The sequence below is a fragment of the Mesoplodon bidens genome, assembly GCF_964165515.1.
Source record: "Mesoplodon bidens genome assembly, chromosome: 13".
NCBI classification, from domain to species: Eukaryota; Metazoa; Chordata; class Mammalia; order Artiodactyla; family Ziphiidae; genus Mesoplodon; species Mesoplodon bidens.
In genome coordinates this window covers 35163111-35186338 of record NC_138169.1, presented here as the reverse complement: position 1 = coordinate 35186338, position 23228 = coordinate 35163111, and the positions used below count along the sequence as shown (strand labels likewise).

The following is a 23228-nucleotide window of genomic DNA, read 5'->3' as shown; positions in this document are numbered from 1 at the left end:
AGGATAGTGCCAGCCCACACATGTCCTCTTCGAAGGAAACCCTGCTCAAACCACGCATTGAAGAAGTCATGGATCCTGGGTCACTGGAGTCCCAGAAAGATGGGAGAAGGAGGGTGGGGATGAAAAAGTGGTCATCGGAATAATGGCAGAAAATCTCCCAAACTTGGCAATTTGGCAAAAAAATATGGGTAAATACAATAGACTTTCTCTCGCCTCCGATATTTTGTACATTATATTTGACGTTTGAAGCAAAAAGTATAACGTTGTGTGATGTGGCTCTCAATGTATGTGGAGAAAATATTTAAGATAATTATATTATAAATGAGAGAAGTCAAAGGGACTTGTAGGGAGGTTAGGTTTCTATACTTGATTCAAAGTGGTAAAATGTGGACAAGAGTCGATCTTTGTCGTGATGGTATGGTTCTGTATCTCGAGTGCAGTGGTAGTTGCAAGAATCTGCGCTTGTGATAACTACCCATATACATTGTGCCAAAGTCAATATCCTGCTTTTGATATTGTATTGTTATCTATGATGTAACCATTGGGGGAGACTGAGTGAGGGATATAAGTGACTTCTGTACTATCTTTGTAATTTCATGTAAATACATAATTATTTCTAAACAAAAAGTTAAAAATAAAAGATGATGGAAAGAAGTTCCTTGAAAATGATAAAAGCCAACATTTCATATCTCATCATAATTCCCTGGCCGTCATCAACATTTTGCAAGAGAATAAGGTATTTTAGAGGCAAAGCAGTGGATGACATGGACTCACTGATTTTCTTAAATTATATAATTTAATTGTGGGGGAAAGTATGTAATGGGATAAGGATATCAGATGAAAAAGAAATTCAAGATTGGATTTTAAGAGGCAAAGGACGGTAATCCTACTCAGAAATTCAGAGTGAGCTTCTGATTTCATCAGATCTGATATTCCTTGTCAGGGATATACCTGTAAAGTATAAAACTGGTTCAGCAAAGTTAATTTTAATAATATTACATATCCCCTTGAAACTATAAAACTGAAAAAATATTGTAGGGGTAAACACTAATTAAATTTTGACAGTTTGCTGTATTTTTTTTTTTTTTTTTTTGCTGTACGTGGGCCTCTCACTGTTGTGGCCCCTCCCATCGTGGAGCACAGGCTCCGGACGCGCAGGCTCAGCGGCCATGGCTCACGGGCCCAGCCGCTCCGTGGCAATGTGGGATCTTCCCGGACCAGGGTATGAACCCGTGTCTCCTGCATCGGCAGGCGGACTCTCAACCACTGCGCCACCAGGGAAGCCCTGCTGCATTTTTTAGAGATAATTTAGACTAGTTATTTTCTTCTGCAAGTTAAATTAGAAGTTATGAGTATTCTCAGTAATACTGATAATTAATAGAAAAGCATAAAAAAGAGCCGCAACATGGATACAACTAGAGATTTTCATACTACGTGAAATAAGTCAGAAAGAGAAAGACAAATACCCTATGATATCACTTATATGTGGAATCTAAAATATGGCACAAATGAACTTATCTATGAAACAGAAACAGACTCACAGACATAGAGAACAGACTTGCGGTTGCCAAGGCGGGGAGGAGGGGGAGGGGTGGAGTGGGAGTTTGGGGGTTGGTAGAAGCAAACTATTACATAAAGAATGAATAAACTACAAGGTCCTACTGCATAGCACAGGGAACTGTATTCAATATCCTGTGATAAACCATCATGGAAAAGAATATGAAAAAGAACGTGTACATGTGTATAACTGAGTCTCTTTGCTGTACTGCAGAAATTAACACAGCATTGTAAATCAACAATACTTCAGTTAAAAAAATGGCAATAAAAAGAAAAGGGTAGGGGCTTCCCTGGTGGCGCAGTGGTTGAGAGTCCGCCTGCCGATGCAGGGGACACGGGTTCGTGCCCCGGTCTGGGAAGATCCCACATGCCGTGGAGCGGCCAGGCCCGTGAGCCATGGCTGCTGAGCCTGTGCGTCCGGAACCTGTGGTCCACTACGGGAGAGGCCACAACAGTGAGAGGCCCACGTACCGCAAAAAAAAAAAAAAAAAAAGAAAAGGGTAGAAAAGGAAAAACTATCTTGTGTGCTGGTGGAGTTTACATGTCAGTAGGACACCAGCAGATGGCAAAGAAAACTTTCAGTGTTAATAGTGACATGATCATTGCTTTCTCATTACGATAAATATAAGACTATTTCTTATATAGTTGCTAATATAGTAAAATCATGGCACTATTCATCTTGGTCTTCTCTCTTTTTTAAGTAAGGACACTTGGCAGCAGTAAAGGGTTACCCTGAATGCTTGACAGAAAGTCAATGGCAAGAGGAACAGAGAGAAATACAAAACCTCGGCTCTTGGATTTACTAGCTGGAGCTGTGTAGGGTTGTCCAAGGGCTAGCATTAATCACACATATGGTTTTCAGTTGCTATTATTTTACTATATTTGTTAAAGTTCAATACGAATTGGATCAGACAATGTTGGACTTTGTGAAGGCTTTTAAAAATGTCCACATATGCCATTACAAAACAGTGTCTCCGGAGGTATCAGAAAGATAAAAAAGCGAATTTTGGGGTTCTGTGTTGTCATGTCATTAATTTTTTTGAGAAATTTCCCATATTCACATGAAAGAAGTCTGATTTTCTAATTTGTGTTTTCTGATTGACCTTGGTAACTGGGTTGTGAATGCTCAACCCAGCCAATAGGCCAGCCAGATCAGGATTAAATTATCATAGTATTTTTTTACTTCGTGCAAGGTAGAGACCTCTGATGACTTCATCAGCCACAACCCAGACTTTGCCACCTGCTTACTTTACACGTGAGTTGGTAAAAATTCTTTTTTCCCTTCAGTGCTGTCTGACAGCACTATAACTAGATCAAGGGTTGGATATTTGATCTTTTAAATCCACCTTCATGTCAAAATGACCGAGCGTAATATGAAATTTTAAACCCCAAGAGTATTTTCTTCTTTGAGGCTTTTTCTTTATTCATTGTCATTTCTCTTTCTTTTTTCCATCTTTAATTTCACTTTAAACAGATATTCCAGGGTTAGACAAACCAGCATGAAAAACCATGTCACTAATATGTGATCAAAACAGTTTCTTTTAAAGAGGGATTTTCACAAATTTTAATGGAAAACACAGGTTTCAAACATGGCAGGAACTAAATGAATATTTGTGGGAAGAAAAATGAAAGAAAAGAGTTCCTGGGCCTCTCATTCTGTAGACAGATTTGTAATAAATTCGTTCAGGGTATATACTATACTATACTAAGCATTTATTGATGAGTAAAGAGAATTTAAGGGCCTGCTCTGTCACTTACTAGCTTGGTGCAGCTGTTTAAACTCGCTAAGCCTTAATATTTTTTCCTGCATGATGAAAACGATGATATCATATCCCATACATGTCATAGAGTATTTGTGAGGATTACACAAGATAATCTATGCAACTGGTTCATAATGCTTGTCAAGGTGTATGCGCTTCAAGTTTAGCCATTATCATTATTATTAAACTAAGTGAGATTGAGAGATTAAAATTAAATATAAGGTAGAGGCATTCTGATGTGTAATTTACATAGTGCTTCCTTATTAATGATCTCATTTGAAACTCACAACAACGCTAAAGGCCAGAAGACCCTGGGGCCCCATCACTGTTGGCCCTGTGACAACCTCTCCGATGGGCAAAGGCAGATTTGAGGGCTGTCTACGGTGCATGATACCTCCAGGCTTGGCACTTTGGTCCTGAGAGGCGATTTTTTTTTTTAACGTTTTTATTGGAGTATAATTGCTTTACAATGGTGTGTTAGTTTCTGCTTTATAACAAAGTGACTCAGTTATATGAGAGGCGATTTTTAAAAAAACTTATTTTATTGAACTATAGTTGATGTAACAATTTGTTAATTTCTGCCATACAGCAAATTGATTCATATATATATATATATATTCTTTTCCATTACGGTTTATTACAGGATATTGAATATAGTTCCCTGTGCTCTGCAGTAGGACCTTGTTGTTTATCCATTCCATATACAATAGTTTGCATCTGCTAATCCCAAACTCCCAATCCATCCTTCCCCCGACCCCCTCTGGTCCCGTTGGCAACCACAAGACTGTTCTCTATGTCTCTGAGTCTGTTTCTTATATAAGTTCATTTGTGTCATATTTTAGATTCCATGTATAAGTGATATCATATGGTATTTGTCTTTCTCGGTCTGACTTACGTCGCTTAGTATGATAATCTCTAACTCATTCCATGTTGCTGCAAATGGCATTACTTCATTCTTTATTATGGCTGAGTAGTATTCCATTGTGTGTATACATATATATATATATATATATATATATATATATATACTACGTCTTTTTTGTCCATTCATCTGTCTATGGACATTTAGGTTGTTTCCAGGTCTTGGCTATTGTGAATAGTGCTGCTATCAACATAGGGGTACATGCATCTTTTTTAATTATAGTTTTGTCTGGGTAATGCCCAGGGGTGGGATTGCAGGGTCATATTGCAACTCTATTTTTAGTTTTTTGAGGAACCTCCATACTGTTCTCCATAGTGGCTACACCAATTTACATTCCCACCAACAGTGTCGGAGGGTTCCCTTTTCTCCACACCCCCGAGAGGTGATTTATATGCAGCAAAACCACTGGAGGAGATCAAAGCAGAAGACACTCTTCAGACCCTCTGTCTTCCTCAGTGTCGACAGGACTTTCGCATTTTATGACTTCATAATATTTCTACCTAGAGTGCAGAAGAATGTCACCTTGAGGGCCCCAAAGAAGAAACGTTATAACCAAAATTCTTCCAAAAGTCATCACTGTCAGTTTTCTCAGATATAAAAAACAAAGCAGTTGCCCCACAAGAGGCATAAGTTGTACTACAAATCTTGCCTTTTTTTTTTTTGTCTATGCCTTCTAAGATGGGAGGAAGTGGACATCTCCAGTTCTACTTGGATGTTTGGAGAAATTCAAGGAAGGGAGCCTCATAAGCAGAGGGACAAGGAACCAGTCCAGGCAAGGTCTGAAATTTATTACTTGTTCTTATCTTGAATAGAAAAGAAAGGCTCTTTGTTTAAAAAAATTGCTGTCTGCTGTCTGTCCTTTCGACTTCTGAACTTTTCCCTCATTGCTTTATAAAAACAACCTGTTAATTAACTTTGCGCCTGTTAGAAAGAAGTGAGCTTCCTCTGAACTCTAAGGATTCTCCATGAATTTGTAGAGCTGAGGCTCAAACAAGCAAAGGGCTATGGCTCACCTGGGGTTTTATTCTGACTTTGCCTCCAGCTAGAAGCCCACCACTTTGGGCCTTAGTTTTCCTACCTTAAAATGGGTTCTGTGGATTAGATCAGGGGTAGCAGCCTCTTTTGGTAAAGGGCCAGAGCATAAACAGGTTTGGTTTTCTGTACCATATGGTCTCTGGAGCAACTACTCAGCCACAGACAATGTGTCAACAAATGGATGTGATTTTGTGCCCATAAAATTTTTCTTACAAAAGTAGGCAGCAGGTTAGATTTGGCTCATAGGCTACAGTTTCAAACCCCTGGACTGGATGATACAGAAGTTTCTATTGCTGATATTTTATCGTTAACTTGTTTTAACAGCAACGCTATTTCCCTGGGAAATTCACCTTGATTATCCAAACTTTTTAATTAGTTATTTTTTATTTATTTATTTTTGGGGGCATTGGGTCTTAGCTGAGGCACGTGGGCTTCTCTCTAGTTGTGGTGCGAGGGCTCAGTAGTTGTGGCACGTGGGCTTTGTTGCCCCGCGGCATGTGGAATCTTAGTTCCCTGACCAGGGATCGAACCAACGTCCCCTGCATTGGAAGGCGGATTCTTTACCACTGGACCACCAGAGAAGTCCCCAAACAGTTGTTGAGTATGGAGTTTGTGAGGTACTTAAGTATTTTTTTTTTTTGCTACTTACTGCAGCATTATTCACAATAGCCAAGATATGGAAACAACATAAGTGTGCATGGAGGGATGGATGGATGAAGATGTGGTATATAGATACACAATGGAACATTATTCAGCCACAAAAAGGAGGAAACCCTGCCATTTGTGAAAACATGGGTGGACCTTGAGGGCATTATGTTAAGTGAAATAAGTCAGAGAAAGAGAAATACTGCATAATCTCACTTATGTGGAATCTAAAAAAGCTGCACTCTTAGAAACAGAGAGTAGAGTGGTGGTTACTAGGGGTGGGAGGATGGGGGAAAGGGGAGGACAGTGGTCAAAAGAACAAACTTCCATTTAGAAGATGAATAAGTTCTGGAGATCGAATGCATAGAACCATGATCATAGTCAACAATAGTGTATTACATTCAAAGTTGCTGAGAGACTAGGTCTTAAATGTTCTCACCACAGAAAAGAGGTGATAATTATGTGCTGTGATGGAGGTGTTAGCTAACACTGTGGTGCTAATCCTATGTATCAGATCAACTCATTCTACAACTTAAACTTACACAGTGTGCTATCTTTGTCCAGTTTTAGCATCAGGGTGATGCTATGGTGACCTCATAGAATGAGCTTGGGGGTGTTCCTTCCTCTGCAATTTTCTGGAATAGTTTCAGAAGGATAGGTGTTAACTCCTCTGTAAATGTTTGATAGAATTCGCCTGTGAACCCCTCTGGTCCTGGACTTTTGTTTGTTGGGAGTTTTAAAATCACAGTTACTTAAACTTACACAATGTAATATGTCAATTATATTGGAGTAAAACAAGTATTTTTCTGCATCTTCTCTTACCTTTTTTTCCTCCATTATTGAATGCCTAGCATGTGTGTTATAAATGTAAATTACTACATTTTTATATTATAATTATATAATTTATAATATAATTAAATTATATTATAAATGTAAATTAATGTTATTCTGCTTAAGATCTTGTGTGTTTAGGGTTTGTTGCTGTTGCTGGGGGTGGGGGGGGAAGCAGGCTGTATGGGATTGGAGTGTAGGATGCTGGAAGGTAGGTTTGATGTGGTCTTCTAGATGGGATGGCTGTCTGGGTGTGATGACCCAAACCTGTGAGAACTCCTGGGACGTTAGCCCCGACCTCAGGTGCTCAAAAAGGTAACTGCTTTTGTATCTGGGGCTGGGAAAGTGTGTGAGGTTAAGATTATGGAAGAGCGTGTCTCTATTTCAAGAAAAATGTGATCTCTCTTGTTAGAAAAATCAAACTGGAAAAACATGCTGTGATCACCGTGGCCCCAAGCCACACTCAAGAGGGCAAAGTGTGTTGACTCCCTGCTGGAGGGCCCTGGCTGCTCGCCAGGGTGACGCTCTGTCCTGGGCCCTCGCGGCCCTTCCTGGGGGCTCCATCAAGAACAGGAGACCAGTTCAACCCCATCCATTTCTAAGAGCTTCCCCTAATAAAAGAATATAGCACACAGGCCACACTTGAGGAGCAACAGGGTGGCATATACTGACTCTTTATAAATATTATATTATTGCTACATAAAGCTTCCTTCAAAAACTTGTAATTTCAAAGTGAAAACTTCTTAAAAGACCAGAGAAGCATATATCATGATAGTCTGCCTATTTCTGTCAAAGAGTATTATTTTAATTCAGATATTATATTGGCTTTTAAAATCATGAGAAGCAATACGTGCTTATTTTAAAAATCTCCCTCTGTCCGTACCCACGGACCCTCCTGCCTACTACTTGCTGGGTAACAACTACAAACGATGTATTTTGTCTCTTCTGACCACGTGTGTGTCTGTGTATCTGTATGAGTAGAGCCACTGATGATGATACACTACTTTTGCTTATTCAGGCTCCTGATGTCACCATATTGAAGTCTGTCTAGCTGCAATGTGGTAATGCTTTTGATAGATCCTGGATGCTTAGCATAGGAAGTAAAAAGAAACCTCATCCTTAAATGCATACAATTGCATTCGTATATTCCACAAGGAGGCCAGTCAAATCCAATACTCTGAAGTGGAGGTCTGGGTCTGTTTCTAGCACCAAGTTCTACTTTCACCTAAAATATTCAGACGACTGAGGTAAGGGTGCTTGTTTTCCCACAGTCATAAGGCTAACTGCCCTCTTAAAATTTTACTTTCCTACAGTAGCTCTAATCCTCACCAAATAGTCCCAGGTGCAATGATTATATAAAAACTTGTTGAATCTATTAGATGGAGAGATTATCTGCGTGCTTGAAGCAAATGATAAGCTGAGATAACATGGGACTGTATCATAGTTTGATAAACCGAAAAGTCAATAAACCAAAAGAAGCATAACTATAAATCACTCCCTAACTCAGCTCCTAGTTGGCCCCCAAGGCTCCGTTAATCCTTGATCATTTTACTAGGGGCTCCTTAGGGCCATTTAGAGCCAAGCCTATCTTCCTGATTCTTCCACCTGGCAGCAGACACTGTTGTGGACCTTTGTCGGTGGTGTCATTTTGCTCATATGAAGAATGGACAAGGCTGGAGGAGAAAAGCGTAATAGTCTATTTTGTTGAAAATTTGAACAATTCAAAATGGGCTGACACAAAAATCAAAGACTCAGAATGCGGACTGTCATGGGGAGAAAAGGTATAGCTATTAACTGCATTTGACAAAAATGAAGCGTTGTTTTTCAGGCAAAGGGAAGTTTAAGACAAATGGAATCTGTTGTAAATGTCCCAAGAATAATGAGCAAAGGAGAAATCTATGTCACGTCCCAACACGGATGTAAATCTGACCTGTGTACATGGGGAAATGGTTAAAATTAGAGCGAAGTCACTTCCTGATTAACACAGATGAGCACACGCTTTCAAAAATTAGTAGGTCCTATGAGAAAGTAGATTTTCTATGGAAGGAAAGCAGTAGAAGAAAATATGGTGGTAATGACATCACGTGACAGAGAAAGGGAAAATTGTGTGTGTGTGTGTGAGACAGAGAGAAAGAAGGGGGTAAGGAGGAAGCCCAGGAATTATGAGAGCCGTAGAATGAAGGGCACAGAATCTTATTATATCCTAAAGTGACTTTTTAAAAAGAACCAATTCATGGCATAGAGAAATTGCGAAAAGTGATATTAGAATTCTAAAGGCCTTACTTAGAAACTACTGTAATATTTAGTCCTTAAATTGTTTGCTTACTTTTCCCCCGACTTTAAAAATTATATATCATAATGTTGACTTGGATGATGAAGGGTGAAGTCACTGGCTGCCCTGTACAAAAATATGATATCTTATGCTTCACCATTCCCTGTGACATCTTCCTGCCCCTAAACCCCTGCAGCTGCAGCCAAGCCTGGAGCCTTCCCATCTAGACGGCTGCAGGTGGACAGGGTCCACGACTTAGGACAAGGCATGTGGAGCCCAAGATGGAGCAGTTGCTCTCACCTCTGTGGTGTTTTCATTTCTTTCTTTTATTATTTGGCTGTTCTCCCACATAGGGCCTCTGGCTAAAGCCCCTCCAATTTAATTTACATTCTTTTTTATTTTAATTTTTTGGCTGTGTTGGGTCTTCATTGCTGCATGTGGGCTTTCTCTAGTTGCGGCGAGCGGGGGCTACTCTTCGTTGCGGTGCATGGGCTTCTCATTGCGGTGGCTTCTCTTGTTGCGGAGCATGGGCTCTAGGTGCGCAAGCTTCAGTAGTTGTGGCACGCAGGCTCAGTAGTTGTGGCACACGGGCTTAGTTGCTCTGCAGCATGTGGGATCTTCCCTGACCAGGGATAGAACCCCTGTCCCCTGCACTGGCAGGCAGATTCTTAACCACTGCGCCACCAGGGAAGTCCCTTAATTTACATTCTAAATGGAACAGCACAGGACACCCTCCCAGGCCTTGCTCACTTCCTTCTCTGATAGGCTTGTCAGATTTAGCAAACACTACAGACACTACAGATAATTCTGTCGTATAAGTAGGTCCCATGCAATATTTGGGATATACTTACACTACAGAAGTATTCACTATTGATCTGAAATTCCGATGTAACTGGCAACCTGGATTTAATCTGGATTTTTATTGTTTGAACTCTGCAAACCCCCAGAGCAGCTGGGAAGGGTCTTAGGAAGGTCAGAATAGCGTATTTGGGGTGAAGAGCACAGTACAAAGAGTAAGTAAATTGTCTCTTAAAGGATGAAACACAAACGCCTCTTAGTTGATCTGAAAACAGCCATTCTGGAGTCCTTGTCACTTTACCCCCAACACTGCTCCCTGCAGGGGTGGTGGAGGTGGAGGTGAGCCAGTAGCCCTTTTCCTTCCCTCCGCCCTTCTGGGCAAGGATCTGCATTTTGCACGTTTAAGGAGTAACTGCAGCACAGAAGAGTAGCTGGCGGTTGATGAGGCCGCTATACAGAGAACGGACCAGACACGGAAGAGGACTGGGGGGAGTTGGAAGTAGGGTCAGGGAAACAAGGAAACACCGAAGACACAGTGAGGAGCTAGAGGCACAGGCAGACCTTCAAGCCACACTTAGTGCACAAATGTAAACACACATAAATATGCCCGTGAATGAATTAAAAAATGTGTTCATTTCTGAATCAACCTTATTTAACTTATTAACCTCGTCTGGGCTGTTCTTGCGAAATTTCCTAGTGAGCAAGAATGCACACCCCTCATCTCTGGTGGGAGACAGCCAGCCAGGGCCAGAGCTATTGGGCTCTGGAGGGGCTGCTGAGCCAGGGTAACGTCTAGAAGCCCCTAATCCTGAGACCCCAATTTGCATTGGTCCAGAAGGAATGCCTATTGTTTCACCTCTAATGGTTATTTGCAAATTCTATCTCAACCCCATCTTTCTAGTTAGTAGGATTTTAATTCAGGTTTGAGAACCTATTAATTATCAAGCCTGCAAAAGTTCTAGGCTGAATGATAATTACATTTGAGGCACCTAGAACAAAAACTGAATAATACAATAGTCTAGTACAGACTCTTCCTTCTAATTAATTCATCATTATTTATTTTGACTCTTGGTTTGATGATCTTTTTGTAGAATTAGTCTTTATTGGAGTAATGCTGAATTCCATCAAAGTTAAGACTAGTTAACTATGGAGGGGAATTTCTTCTTGGACCCAAATATTATTTAAAAAAAAGCACCCCAGAACCCAAAAAACACACGTACACTGTCACACAATCCATGGCTATGTTCCTATGTAGGTCCAGTGTCATGGAAACCAGTTAAGCTCTTCTGTGCCTCTCTGACTAAGATCAGATCAAAAGACAGTGTAGCAGCATAAACCTGAATTCAGTTTAGAGGGAAAAGGAGGTTCTATATGCGTATAGTTAGGAGGTTTTAAAATGATGAAATAAATCTGCCTTCTGTTATAAGAAAAGAAAACTCATAAAGTGTGCAATCAATATTACTGCATCATCCGTTTCTTTTTTTCTCACAGTGGTACTTCAGGTCTTTTGGGAGAGTCATTTTGTGGATATCTTGGAATTTAAAAAGCTTTCCAACTCTGTGACGCTCAACAGTCAGGATGTCTGATTCCTGGAGGGGTCACACCCCTAAAAGTCAGGGCCTGATGATGGAGAGTAGGAGTTGGGTGGGATGAGTGTGCTGGTCCTAGGATGTTGTGTGGGCGTTTTGGGGAGATCTTCCCCCCTTGGTCCCACAGTTGCAGTCTCCTCTGTTGATACCAGAGATGGAGATGGAGGAAGAAGGGGGTGCGTGGATGTGGCCGGAGGAGGCTGGGGATAGAGGCGGGCAGGGAAGCAGAGGTGCTGCCTCGAGGGCTGTGGGTGGGGTTTGGTGAAGGGTGACCGTGTGATAACAGCGAGGGGACCACGTGCAGTGTCTGGGGGCAGTCGTGCCGCCCCCTGGGCGCGGGGCCAGCTCTGCCCACTCACCCGTGCTGCTCTGGATGGTCCTCACGGTGGTGGTGGTACGCGGCGGGGAGGAAGACCTCAGCGACACGCACTCGTCGTCCTGCGAGCAGCCCTTCTCGATGGCGCGCACGTAGCTGTGGCTCCGCATGCGGAAGCAGCCGGGCATCGGCAGGTCCAGGGCCTCCACTGCCTGTGACTCCAGCTCGCTGAACACCGACTCGCACACCGACTCGAACTGCCCGTTCACCTCCATCTCGCTCACCTGCGGGCGAGACGGGGACCGTAACACCGCGCTGCTCCGGGGAAGAAGCCACCTCGCCCTCGGAGCATCTCCAAACTGCATCCCCCAGAAGAACGCCCCGTCCGCTTGCAGTCAACTCCAGCATTTCCTCTACCTGACAGACTATAGTAGAATGGTATCTAGTTTATGATCCCAAATAGTCAATTAAATTCTAAAGAAAAAGAACTTTGTTTTTAGAATGCAAGGAAGCGTGGTGTAGGGAAATCTTACATCAGGGCACGCCAAGGTGCTAATTCTTCCTTATTTATAAATGCAAACCTAGGGGCCAATTTTATAGGCCTACGGTCAGAGTTCGTATATTTCAATGGGGCTGTAATTTTAGCACAAACGTTTTAGAAACTAGTATTTTTATTGTGCCTTTGGAAGTGACTAGTTCGTCAAATAATTTGCATCGACTGAAACTTAATTTAGTGCAAAGTATAAAAACAGGCCCTGTATTTTCTGGCAAGATACCCACATCATGCACAAAAATAGACCAAACCCAGATGTCAAAATCTTGAAAGGCACTATTGAGATTTTCAAGCTATCTACATACTATTTAAAGAAGGTTTCACTCTTCTCTATAAAAGCTGATATGGTCCACAAATTGTTTATAAATGTGTTTTAAAATTCTTCCAAATGAGGTCTTCCCTTTTCGAAGAATCAGTTTTTATTATTATATTCCTCTGTACATAATTTACATTGGATTTGAGCACCACCTTAAAAAAAAAAAAAAAGCCAGACCAGGTGCTTCTGTCAATTTCTCACTTTGCAGCTGATTTGATAGAGGTGTGGCAGCATTCTTCAAAGTTCTGCTACCTTCTAGAACTTCGTATGTCAAATTTCCTTGATATCAAATTCATGAGTAATTGAAAATTTAACAGATTAAACTGTAATTAAGCTTAGAGCATATACTGAAAATGATGGCAATTTTTGCCTGTCTTCATTTTGTGTTATATGAAGATGCAATCCAATAATGGCTAATTTCTTTAAACTTCAATTACCTTAAGGCATATCAAGTGGAAAAGAGACATACATTTCTTAATAATAATTCTTTACAGTTTAAAATAGTATTTCCATATACTTTATCTAATTTGATATAAAATCCCTGCACATTTTCAAGGCTAATAATTATATATGTCCATATTTTAAAATTATATATATAATATATACTTGTTTTTAGGAGATAGTTGGAGGTGCATTTAGCAGTAAAGGGACATGATATTTGCAACTAATTGTCAAATATAGAGAGAGTGAGCAAATGAGCCAAAATTTTAATAATCAATGAGTATGAATCTGGGTCAGTGATGTACAGGAGGTCTTTGTATTTCACATGTGACTCTTGTCAGTTTGGAATGATTTCGAAGTAAAAAGTAAAACAAACTATATATATGTTTACTATTATTAATAGATTTTCCCCTATTAATCAAACATCACAAAGAAATAGTAAAGTATCTATCCCTATCAAGGTAACAACAATTAAACCTGGATGATTACTTTGCAGAGGGTATTAGTGCCCCCTACCCTATTTTTCATAAAAAATGAATCATAAAGTAAATATATTGAATAATTCTGCAACCTGTTTTTTTCCACTTAAACTTCTATTTTCTACTTATATTCTTAATAGGATTCTCCTTCTTTATTCCCTTTTTTAATATAAATTTATTTATATATTTCTTTATTTTTGGCTGTGTTGGGTCTGTGTTGCTGTGCGCAGGCTTTCTCTAGTTGCGTTGAGCGGGGGCTACTCTTCATTGGGGTGCATGGGCTTCTTATTGAGGTGGCTTCTTTGGTTGAGTGTGGGCTCTAGGCGCACGGGCTTCAGTAGTTGTGTCTCGCGGGCTCTAGAGCGCAGGCTCAGTAGTTGTGGTGCACGGGCTTAGTTGCTCCGCGGCAAGTGGGATCTTCCCCTACCAGGGCTCAAACCTGTGTCCCCTGCATTGGCAGGTGGATTCTTAACCACTGCGCCACCAGGGAAGCCCCTTCATTCTCTTTTAACTTTTTGTTTTTATTATATACAGATACAGAAAACCATGCAAAATAAATGCATAGGCTGTGAATTATAATAAAGCCAACACCCTTGTACCTAGTACTCAGATCAAGGAACAGAATTTTCTCAGGCACCTAGAAGCCCCTCCATAGACCCCATCCTACCCACAGCCCCCACCCTCCCTCCAAAAGTAACTACTACTCTGAGTTTTATTGCAAGCACTGCTTTGCATTTATGTTTTTTTCACCTAAGTGTGCATCCCTAGACTCTACAGTTTGGTCTTACCCATTTTTAAAATTTATGATATCTTTTAATTCACTTTTAATATTCAGGCCTCCCTCCACCCATTTTTAACAAATATTACAATTTATCTATTGAAGCACTGGGGGCGTTTGACCTGGAAAGTTTCCCAGAGTCTGGATTTGCTGATTTCCTGCACACAGAAGATTTAGCATGATCCACTGTCCTTTGTGTTTCCTGAAATTTGAAGTTGGATCCAGAGGCTTGATCAGACTCAGGTTCAATCTCTTTGGCAAGACTAGAGGTCATGTGTCATGGGCTCTCTCATCAGGAAGCACATTATGTCTGGTTATCTCTCTTTTTATGCTGTTGGGAGTCATTGATGCTCAGTGCCTAGATCCATTAGTTCACTGGGGGTTGCAAAATGGTGATATTCTTGGTTCTACCAACTTTTATAGTCACTAGTTGGAATTTTTTTAAAATAAAGAAATGCTTCATCTCATATTATTTGGTTAGTAGGTTCAGTTCACACAGTTACGGCAGATGTTTGATCTTTTCCCTTTTATTTACTAGTTAAAAAAATATATATATTATTTATTTATTTGGCCGCGTCAGGTCTTAGTTGCCGTGTGGGCTCTTTGTTGTGGTGTGTGGGCTCTCTAGTTGTCCCGCAGCATATGGGATCTTAGTTCCCCGATCAGGGATCGAACCTGCATCCCCTGCATTGGAAGGCGGATTCTTAACCACTGGACCACCAGGGAAGGTCCTTATTTACTAATTTTTAAGATAATAAATTTGTTCTCTTGTATCTACTAAACATGACCAATTAATTTTTAAAAGTATCAAAATGGACTCATAGATTTAAAAGTATTTGACGGTTTTAAATCCACTTCTATTTTCATTCTTACTTAACTCATCTGTCCCATCTGTGGCCAGTGGGAACCTCTTACGTTGGCTGCTGGGTCCTTTTGACATGAGACCAGTGGTCTTTGATAACTTCCTTTGTATCTGGTATGACAAGTTATTCAAAACTTATCTTGCATCTTTCCTGCCCAGTCCTGAAATTAGTATTTTTCCAGAAAGTCTTTTTTCTTTTAGTGGTAAATGGTATCACAAGAACACAGTTTGGGTACCAGGAAGCTTCACCGTCATTGCTACAGGGTTGGTCATTCTTCCTAGGCCTTTCAGTGGACAGAGAACTAGGTTATGAATACATCTAATTCAAATTCACACTGCAGTGTTTTTATGTAACTTCTTCTATGTTATATTTATATGTATATCTTTATCACATATTAAAAATCCTGATTTTCAGGGACACAGAAGATGATAGAATTGGGATATACTACAATGATTCATTTGCTTTCTTCCACAATATGTACACAACAGCCTCAGAATAGCATACTAATACCACCTGCCCAACCATTACTGAAAACAGTTCACAATTCTTTGTGTTTTTTTGCATCTGCTGTCTGTATTATTCCCTCATTTAAAAATAGTTGTGCTAGATTGACATTATCAGAGCATATAACATACACATTCGCTCCCACTGTAGCTCTCATTAGTCTTAGTTTTACAAATAACTATATATTTAATGCTTGCCACTACTTTTTTCATATAAAAAGATGATTCTTTATCCAACTTAGACACAAATATAGGTCAAATAGTTCTAGATGGCTTATAAAGACAAAGAGCAGACCCGTGACCCACCCAGCCCACCCCCAATTCTCCCTCCCCAGAGGCAACCATTTTCAATTCTTCCAGTTGGATTTTATGGTGTTTGCATCCATATTGCAGAACACCTGCTTATGTGAATCTCTTGATATGTTCATAGACCTCTTGGTTTCCTTCCTGCCCTTGAAGCATCCCTCTTGGAGCCTCCTATCCTACTGCAGTCTATGGCTGCCAAGCCCACTGCTGTCCTGGGATCTCTCTTCCCTATCATTCCAGGGGTGCCCTTTATTTTCTAGCCTGTGGTGGAGCCCCTGTTCCCTCTTCCTTATTTTATTCCCTCCTTTCGGTGGAGCACATCTTCCAGTGCTTTCTCGGGAAGGCGCCACCTCACATTGATGGAAATGTCTGTACCCCACCTCCACTGTTAAGGGAGAGCATGCTTGCATTTAGAATTCTAGCTGTATCCCTTCTTCCTTCAGATGTTTCCAGGCTTTGCTCCTTGTCTCTTAGCCTCCATGTGTGCTAGAGATTGAGCAAGTAGATGCCTTTCTCATTCCTGAGCCTTTCCATGTGAGCTGGTTTGCCCCATCCCTTTTAGGTACCAAATTATCTAATGTTTCACCATGGCATTCTCTGTGTGGATCTTTCTCCATCCATTTTGTTGGGTACTTTGTAGGCCCTCTCAACCTGCAGATTCATGTCTTTCAGTTCTGGGACCATTTCTGGGACCATTACTTCATTAGTAATTGCCTTCCTTCTGTTTTCTCTTTTCTTTCTGAAACTCCTAGTGTTCATTGTTGGAATCCAAGAACAAGAAACATGAAGAAAAATACAGTGATACATCATAATTTCCAAAACCAAACTGGAGGACTTATACTTCCTGATCTTAAAACTTACTACAAAGCTACAATAATCAAAACAGTTTGGCACTGACATAGGACAGACATACAGACCAATGGAACAGCATGGAGAGTCCAGAAGTAAAGTCATGCATCTATTTGCCACTAGTTCTTACATTTGGTCTTTTGGGTTGTCCAAAGCTCACTGTCTGGTAGATGCCTCAGGATGGGCTCATGGAAACAGTATTCCCTGCATTCATCCATGCTTTTAATAGTGTGCCCATGCTTTTTATAGTTGAAAGTCAGTTTTTTTGGATATAAAATCTTTGGGTCACATTTTCCCCCTTGGCTATAATAACATATTACTCAATTTTATTTTGGCATAAACTATTGTTATTACAGAGTTTGATGATAATTTAATTTTTGTTCTTTCTTAAGTCACTTGCTTTTTTTGTCTAGAAGTCCAAAGGGGGTGTGGTGGTTTTTTTTTTTTTTCTAATTCTTCAAAATCCTGTCATTTTACTAGACTATGTCTTGGTATTTATTGTTTTGGTTCAGTTTCTCAGGTACATGGTATATTCTTTTGAATCTTTTTATTTCAGGGATGTTTTCTTTAATGTTTTATTATTTGTTCTGGTCCTTTGCTTTGATTATCTTCTTCAGAGACTTCTATTATCTCTATGGTCAATCTTTGCCTATCTTCCATATTTATCAATTTCTCTTGAACCCTTTTTAACTCTTCTTTTTCTTCTTGATTTAAAAACTCTTCCTCCTTTTCAGGTTCTATTTTTCTCAGTGTGTGAAATGTCTCATCCACTTGCTCCTCTATTCCCTCAGTCTAAGCTTCATTTCTGAAATGATTTTTCTTTTACTTCTAATTCTTTCCTGAGTTCTGTGACATCATTTTTAAGTTTTTGAAAATTCAGATATATCTTTTCCTCCCATGTCTTATGTCATTTTCTTAATGTTTTTTAGCTTATTTTGAAAGAGTGTGTTATAGTTTTGATCTATTTTGTGGGTGTGTCTTTCTGGCATGCTTTCATTTCTGTAGGAATATTATTCTGCTCCTTATTCTCTTTTCTTTATTATAGTGACTTTGTGATTTAAAGTGGATATTTTTTTGTTCCTCATTTCTCTCAGTTAAATTAATTTTTCTGACCTTGAGAGGGTGATACATTCAGGATTTCCCCCCTGAATTTTCCACAGGGCTTCCTCTTCTATTGTTTTAGCATCATGTTGCTTTCCAAGATTTCCTGATTCTCTTGTTCCTTCCCCCAACTTTTACCTGAACCTTCTCTTTTCTTCTTTGCTATTGTCTCTATCTTGCTCGTATTCGATTCTATTCCCAACTGTTTCTTCTCAGAACTGGGCCCTCTTCATGAAGGAAAAACTGGTTGGTTGGTTTCCAGTATATACATAGGCTCAGATTTCCCCAACCTCTCCTGATTTTACTGCAGGCCCCTTGAACTTACCTGCTCTTAGAGAAGGCAAATCCTTCCCAGTTTCAGCTGCTATTCTCAAATACATACCCCACCCCTCCAAACTACCTGCTGCTGGTTTCTTTCTGCTTTACTCACATCCATCAAGAAAGTCATTGTTTTCCTCTGTGTTCTCCAGCACAGATGTGGATGCAACACAGGCTTATGGCTACTGGTGGTTTGTTCCTATCTACTTACATTTTGGGTTCATGGAATATCTTGTCATCTGATTTTGTTGTAAATGTTGTCCATGAATTTTTAGTCTTTCTATCTAGTTGCTCTGTCTGCTTTTATACAGAGACTCAGGGAGATTCAGACACTAAGCCACCACCTCCATGATATTGTATAGTATGATTGGACCATAATTTATTTAACCACTGCTTTGTGGATGATGATTCAAGTATGTCCTTGGAGGCCATGCTATGGCCAACTTCCTTGTTTGTTTATCTTTATATTCTGGTACTTTCATTTCTGTATTATAAAGTTCCACAAGTGGGATTCCTGTGCCAAAAGATTTATTTTACCTTTTGTAGATTTTACCATGTTACTTTCAAAAACAATTGTAGCAACTCATCCCAAATAGCAAGTAAGTCAGAGCTCATTTCTCAACATGGTCACCAGTACTGGGTATTAGCTGTTTTTGCTGCCTGATAGGTCGAGTGATATTGTGCTATTTCAGTTTATCTTTACCAGCCTGCTAGTGTATAGGAACATCTTTTCCTATATTTATTGGACTTGGTACTTTTTTCCCTTTTGATTTGCTATTTCATAAGCTTTGCCCCAAATTCTTTTAGATTGTTTATCTTTTCATACTAATTGGTAGAAACACTTCAGGCAACTGGAACATTAAGCTTTTTTCTTGATGTGTTTAAATATTCCCCCTGTCAATTTTAACTTTAAGATGTCTTTTGCTACACAGAAATATTTGATTTTTAGTTAGATTAGATGTCTATCTTTTATTTTATGTTTTCTATAATTCTTATTAAAAGTTATAATTCTCACCATAATATCATACACATATTCCCTTAATTTAAAATTTTTTGTCACTTTGTGTTAGTGCTCAGATTTTAAATTCATTTGGATTTATTTTCTATATGGAAAGAAGGAGTAGTTTAATGCTCTTTCTACGATATCATGGGCAATTCACTTGAATTCTCTGAGCCTCATTTTCCTAATCTTTAAAATGCATATAATAATACCAACCTCATAGGGATGCTTTAAGGATAAAAAATGAAACATACAAGTGCACATTTCAAGGCACATGGTAGACATTCGATAAATACTAGATATTGTGAGATAGTGTAGTGAGAAGAATGAGACAAGTTACTCTTATTCTCTAAGACTGAGTTTCATAAATTAAAAAAATGACCTTTCTTATAGTTGCTATGAAATTAATGAGACAATATGCAAAGCTTATAGCTTATATCAGGTAAGCAATACTTGGTAACTATTCTATTATTCTCATTTTCATTATTACTACTACTGTTATTGGCATTATTATTGCCACCCATACCCCAATTCCAGCAGACATTGGAGAAACTTACCATTTAGGAGTCAGGACACCTGGGTTTTCTAGGTTCTGTCACTGACTAGCTGGGTGCTAACAGATGCTTAATTTATTTGAGTTTCCATTTCTTTGTATATATAAAGTGAAGGGATGATCTAGGTCAAAAGTCACAGCTAAACTGCTGGTATTACCACCAAGCACAATAACTGCCTATTACATTCGCGTTTTAAAAATGATGTGGGACTTCCCTGGTGGTGCAATGGTTAAGAGTCTGCCTGCCACTGCAGGGGACACGGGTTCAATCCCTGGTCTGGGAGTTGCCGTGGAGCAACTAAGCCCATGCGCCACAACTACTGAGCCTGTGCTCTAGAGCCCACGAGCCACAACTACTGAAGTCCGCGTACCCTATGGCCCATGTGCTGCAACTACTGAGCCCACATGCTGCAACTACTGAAGCCTGCTCTCCGAGAGCCCGTGCTCCTCAACAAGAAAAGCCACCATGATGAGAAGCCTGCGCACCGCAACAAAGAGTAGCCCCTGCTCGCTGCAACTAGAGAAAGCCCGAGCACAGCAATAAACACCCAACGTGGCCAAAAAACTATTAAAAAATAAATAAAGATAATGGAGTCCCTCTTAAAAAAAATAAGAAAATGATGTGGAAACTCAACACGTTACTGGACAAAATATGTCTGTGAGCTTCTAGTTTACGATTCCAGATGAAGATATTTGAGGTTTGGACTTGAAATAAATTGAGATGTAAATTAAACTAATTTGGAAATGACAGTTATTATACCAAATATTTTTTTAAATGTGACTTTCTATAATTCTTTCTTCTCAAGTCTTACTTTAAAAGCCCTTGTTTTATTAGATGTATATATAGTAAAAAAATATAGAAAGGTTATAAACATATAAAAAGGTGTTCAGTTTTTCTCTATCATCCAAGCACAGTCTGTTTTTAGGAATGTTTCATTTCTGTTAAGGTATGAATGGCAGAAACAAACAATTTAGTTATTCTAGACCAATTTCTTGGCTTACAACATTTTACTTTGATCTTTCTAGGAGCCTTTGATGAATAATATATCAATAATATATCAGGTTTTAAGGAGGGATAGGATATAATGTGCTTAAATTCTATACTACTAGAGCTGCTACTAAAGATCTATAAGAGAGAATATCTCCAACATCACAAAAACCAACTACTTTTTGAAAAGCCTAGAGTATGTATGGTAGGATTGCTTTGAAGAAGAAACCATTCCCTTTGAATAATGACAACGTTGGGACTGCGATAGAAAGTTTGAAATTATCCTTCACGATACTCTATTACTTGAAAATTGAATATGGAACTAGAAAAATGGTGTGTCAGTAGGAATCCATTTAGGATGGCTCTGCTTTCTGTATTTTACTTAAGGTGAAATGATCACGCCACTGAATTGCAGACTTGACCCACCCCTGCATCAAGGCCCACATGTGCCTCTTCAGTGATTTGTTGATACTTTACTAAGTTGTCACCAGGAAGTGACACTGTCTCAAGGAAGGTCAGATCTACAGAGAAGGGACTAAAAGCAGGCAGCTGTGTAGATGCATGTCCTGATGGGGAAGTGACCTGATCTCCTGTTTTAATCATGTAAAATTATGAAAGCAGTAAGTGTGTATAAACATTTTCCAATGAAATATTCTAAACCCACCGAAGTATTCTGCAGGTATGACACCTGGGATTTGTAGACTATTTTGCAATTCTGGAAGGCTATGTGAGCATGAGCCTGTCCAGAATAAAGATAAGCTTAAAGACGTTTTAAATATTATATTGTTTACTGTGAAAATAGTAAGAACAAGGCAAGTCCAAATTTCACCAAATGAGGCGCCAAATATTTACCTAAGAGTTGGGATAGTGGGTATCACTGGACAGCAGTACCTAGCACAAATAGGTATGCATACTCTTGGAGATTACATTTATTTATTCATTCATTCATTCATTTATTTTTGCATGCTGCTCTGTGCGGCATGGGGGATCTTAGTTCCCTGAACAGGGATTGAACCCTGGCCCCCGGCAGTGGAAGTGCAGAGTCCTAACCACTGGACCACCAGGGAATTCCATTTGGAGATTACTTTAAAGTAAGGAAATGTACAGTAGGAAAATACTGGAATCCAGTATGTCAGCTTTCCCTGACTCCTGCCCTACCCTGCTTTTGGAGCCTTGCTGTGGTCCCTGCCTTTGCTTTTCAAGAATCCATTTAGAGCAGGGAGCTCTGTTTTGATGGTAGGGCCAAAATGAGAGCAGTGGTCCTATTTCGGGGTCTCACTCTAACAGATCAGAGATGCTTCAGTGCTTAGTCTATCACCACCACCAGCATTACCACCTTCACCATCACCACTACCACCACCATCATTATCACTTCACCACCATCTCCACCACTATCCTCACCACTACCACCACCACCAGCAGCAGCAGCAGCATCACTAGCACCACTACCATCACCAGCAGCAGCAGCACCGGCAATAGTAGTAATGCTCACCTTGAGGATCACAGTGTCTTTCAAACTAGCTTCTCTGCCTCTAGCCTCTTTCTCATCCTCTCCAATCTTTCCTACATTTTTTTTGCTAGATTAATTATCCTCCACCAAAGTTCTGATCATATCTTTTGCCTGCTTAAAAGCTAAAGTTTTAATTAATCTTCAATCAGTCCCGTTCCTAATGAATAAAGTCCAGTCCCCTGGGCCCTGCATGGAAGGCCATGTACAAAAAATGTCCCCAGGACAAAATTCAGAACAGATTTCCCATTGCTATAAGTATTCTGAGCTCTAACTACACTTGAGAATTCATTATTCTTTGAATATGCTTTAGGCCAGCATTTTCAAAATTCAGATATATACTACGTTAATAAATACTTCTTTATTAATGTATTGCTTTATTAGAATCACTTGGAATATTTGTTAAAATGCATATTCCTAGACCCTATGCCTAGAAACTCTCTCTTTAGAATCCTGGGTACTGAACACCTTTTACTCATTCAATTTGGGATCTTGGTGACAATTTTTTGACCACAAAGAAAGTCCCATTTAACTTCTGGTTACTTACATATCTTACAATGTGTTTATAAGAACTAATACTATGAAAATATGAAGCAGTTGGCACAGTGCCTGACCCAATAAAGGTGGCTCTTATGGTTAATTCTTGCTCTACCTACCTCAGAGTGTTTTTTTTTAATTAATTAATTAATTATTTTTTAGCTGCATTGGGTCTTCGTTGCTGTGCGTGGGCTTCTCATCGTGGTGGCTTCTCTTGTTGCAGAGCACGGGCTCCAGGCGTGAGGACTTAAGTAGTTGTGGCTCGCTGGCTTCAGGAGTTGAGGCACATGGGCTCAGTAGTTGTGGCTCGCTGGCTTCAGTAGTTGTGGCATGTGGGCTCAGTAGTTGTGGCTTGTGGGCTCTAGAGCAGAGGTTCAGTAGTTGTGGCGTATGGGCTTAGTTGCTTCACAG

At 39.8% G+C, this 23228-nt stretch overlaps 1 protein-coding gene across 16 annotated transcripts in view; it reads right to left on the bottom strand.

The window, feature by feature from the left end:
• Positions 1 to 23228, bottom strand: part of DLGAP1 (DLG associated protein 1) — a gene marked incomplete at its 5' end in the record, with an annotated part of 323664 nt that overhangs the window by 153844 nt on the left and 146592 nt on the right. For all 16 annotated transcript variants that reach the window (XM_081253129.1, XM_081253128.1, XM_081253120.1 and 13 more), the window contains one exon: positions 11769 to 12009. In XM_081253129.1, coding sequence (XP_081109255.1) covers positions 11769 to 12009 — 241 coding nt within the window. The remainder of the gene's footprint in view (positions 1 to 11768; positions 12010 to 23228) is intronic.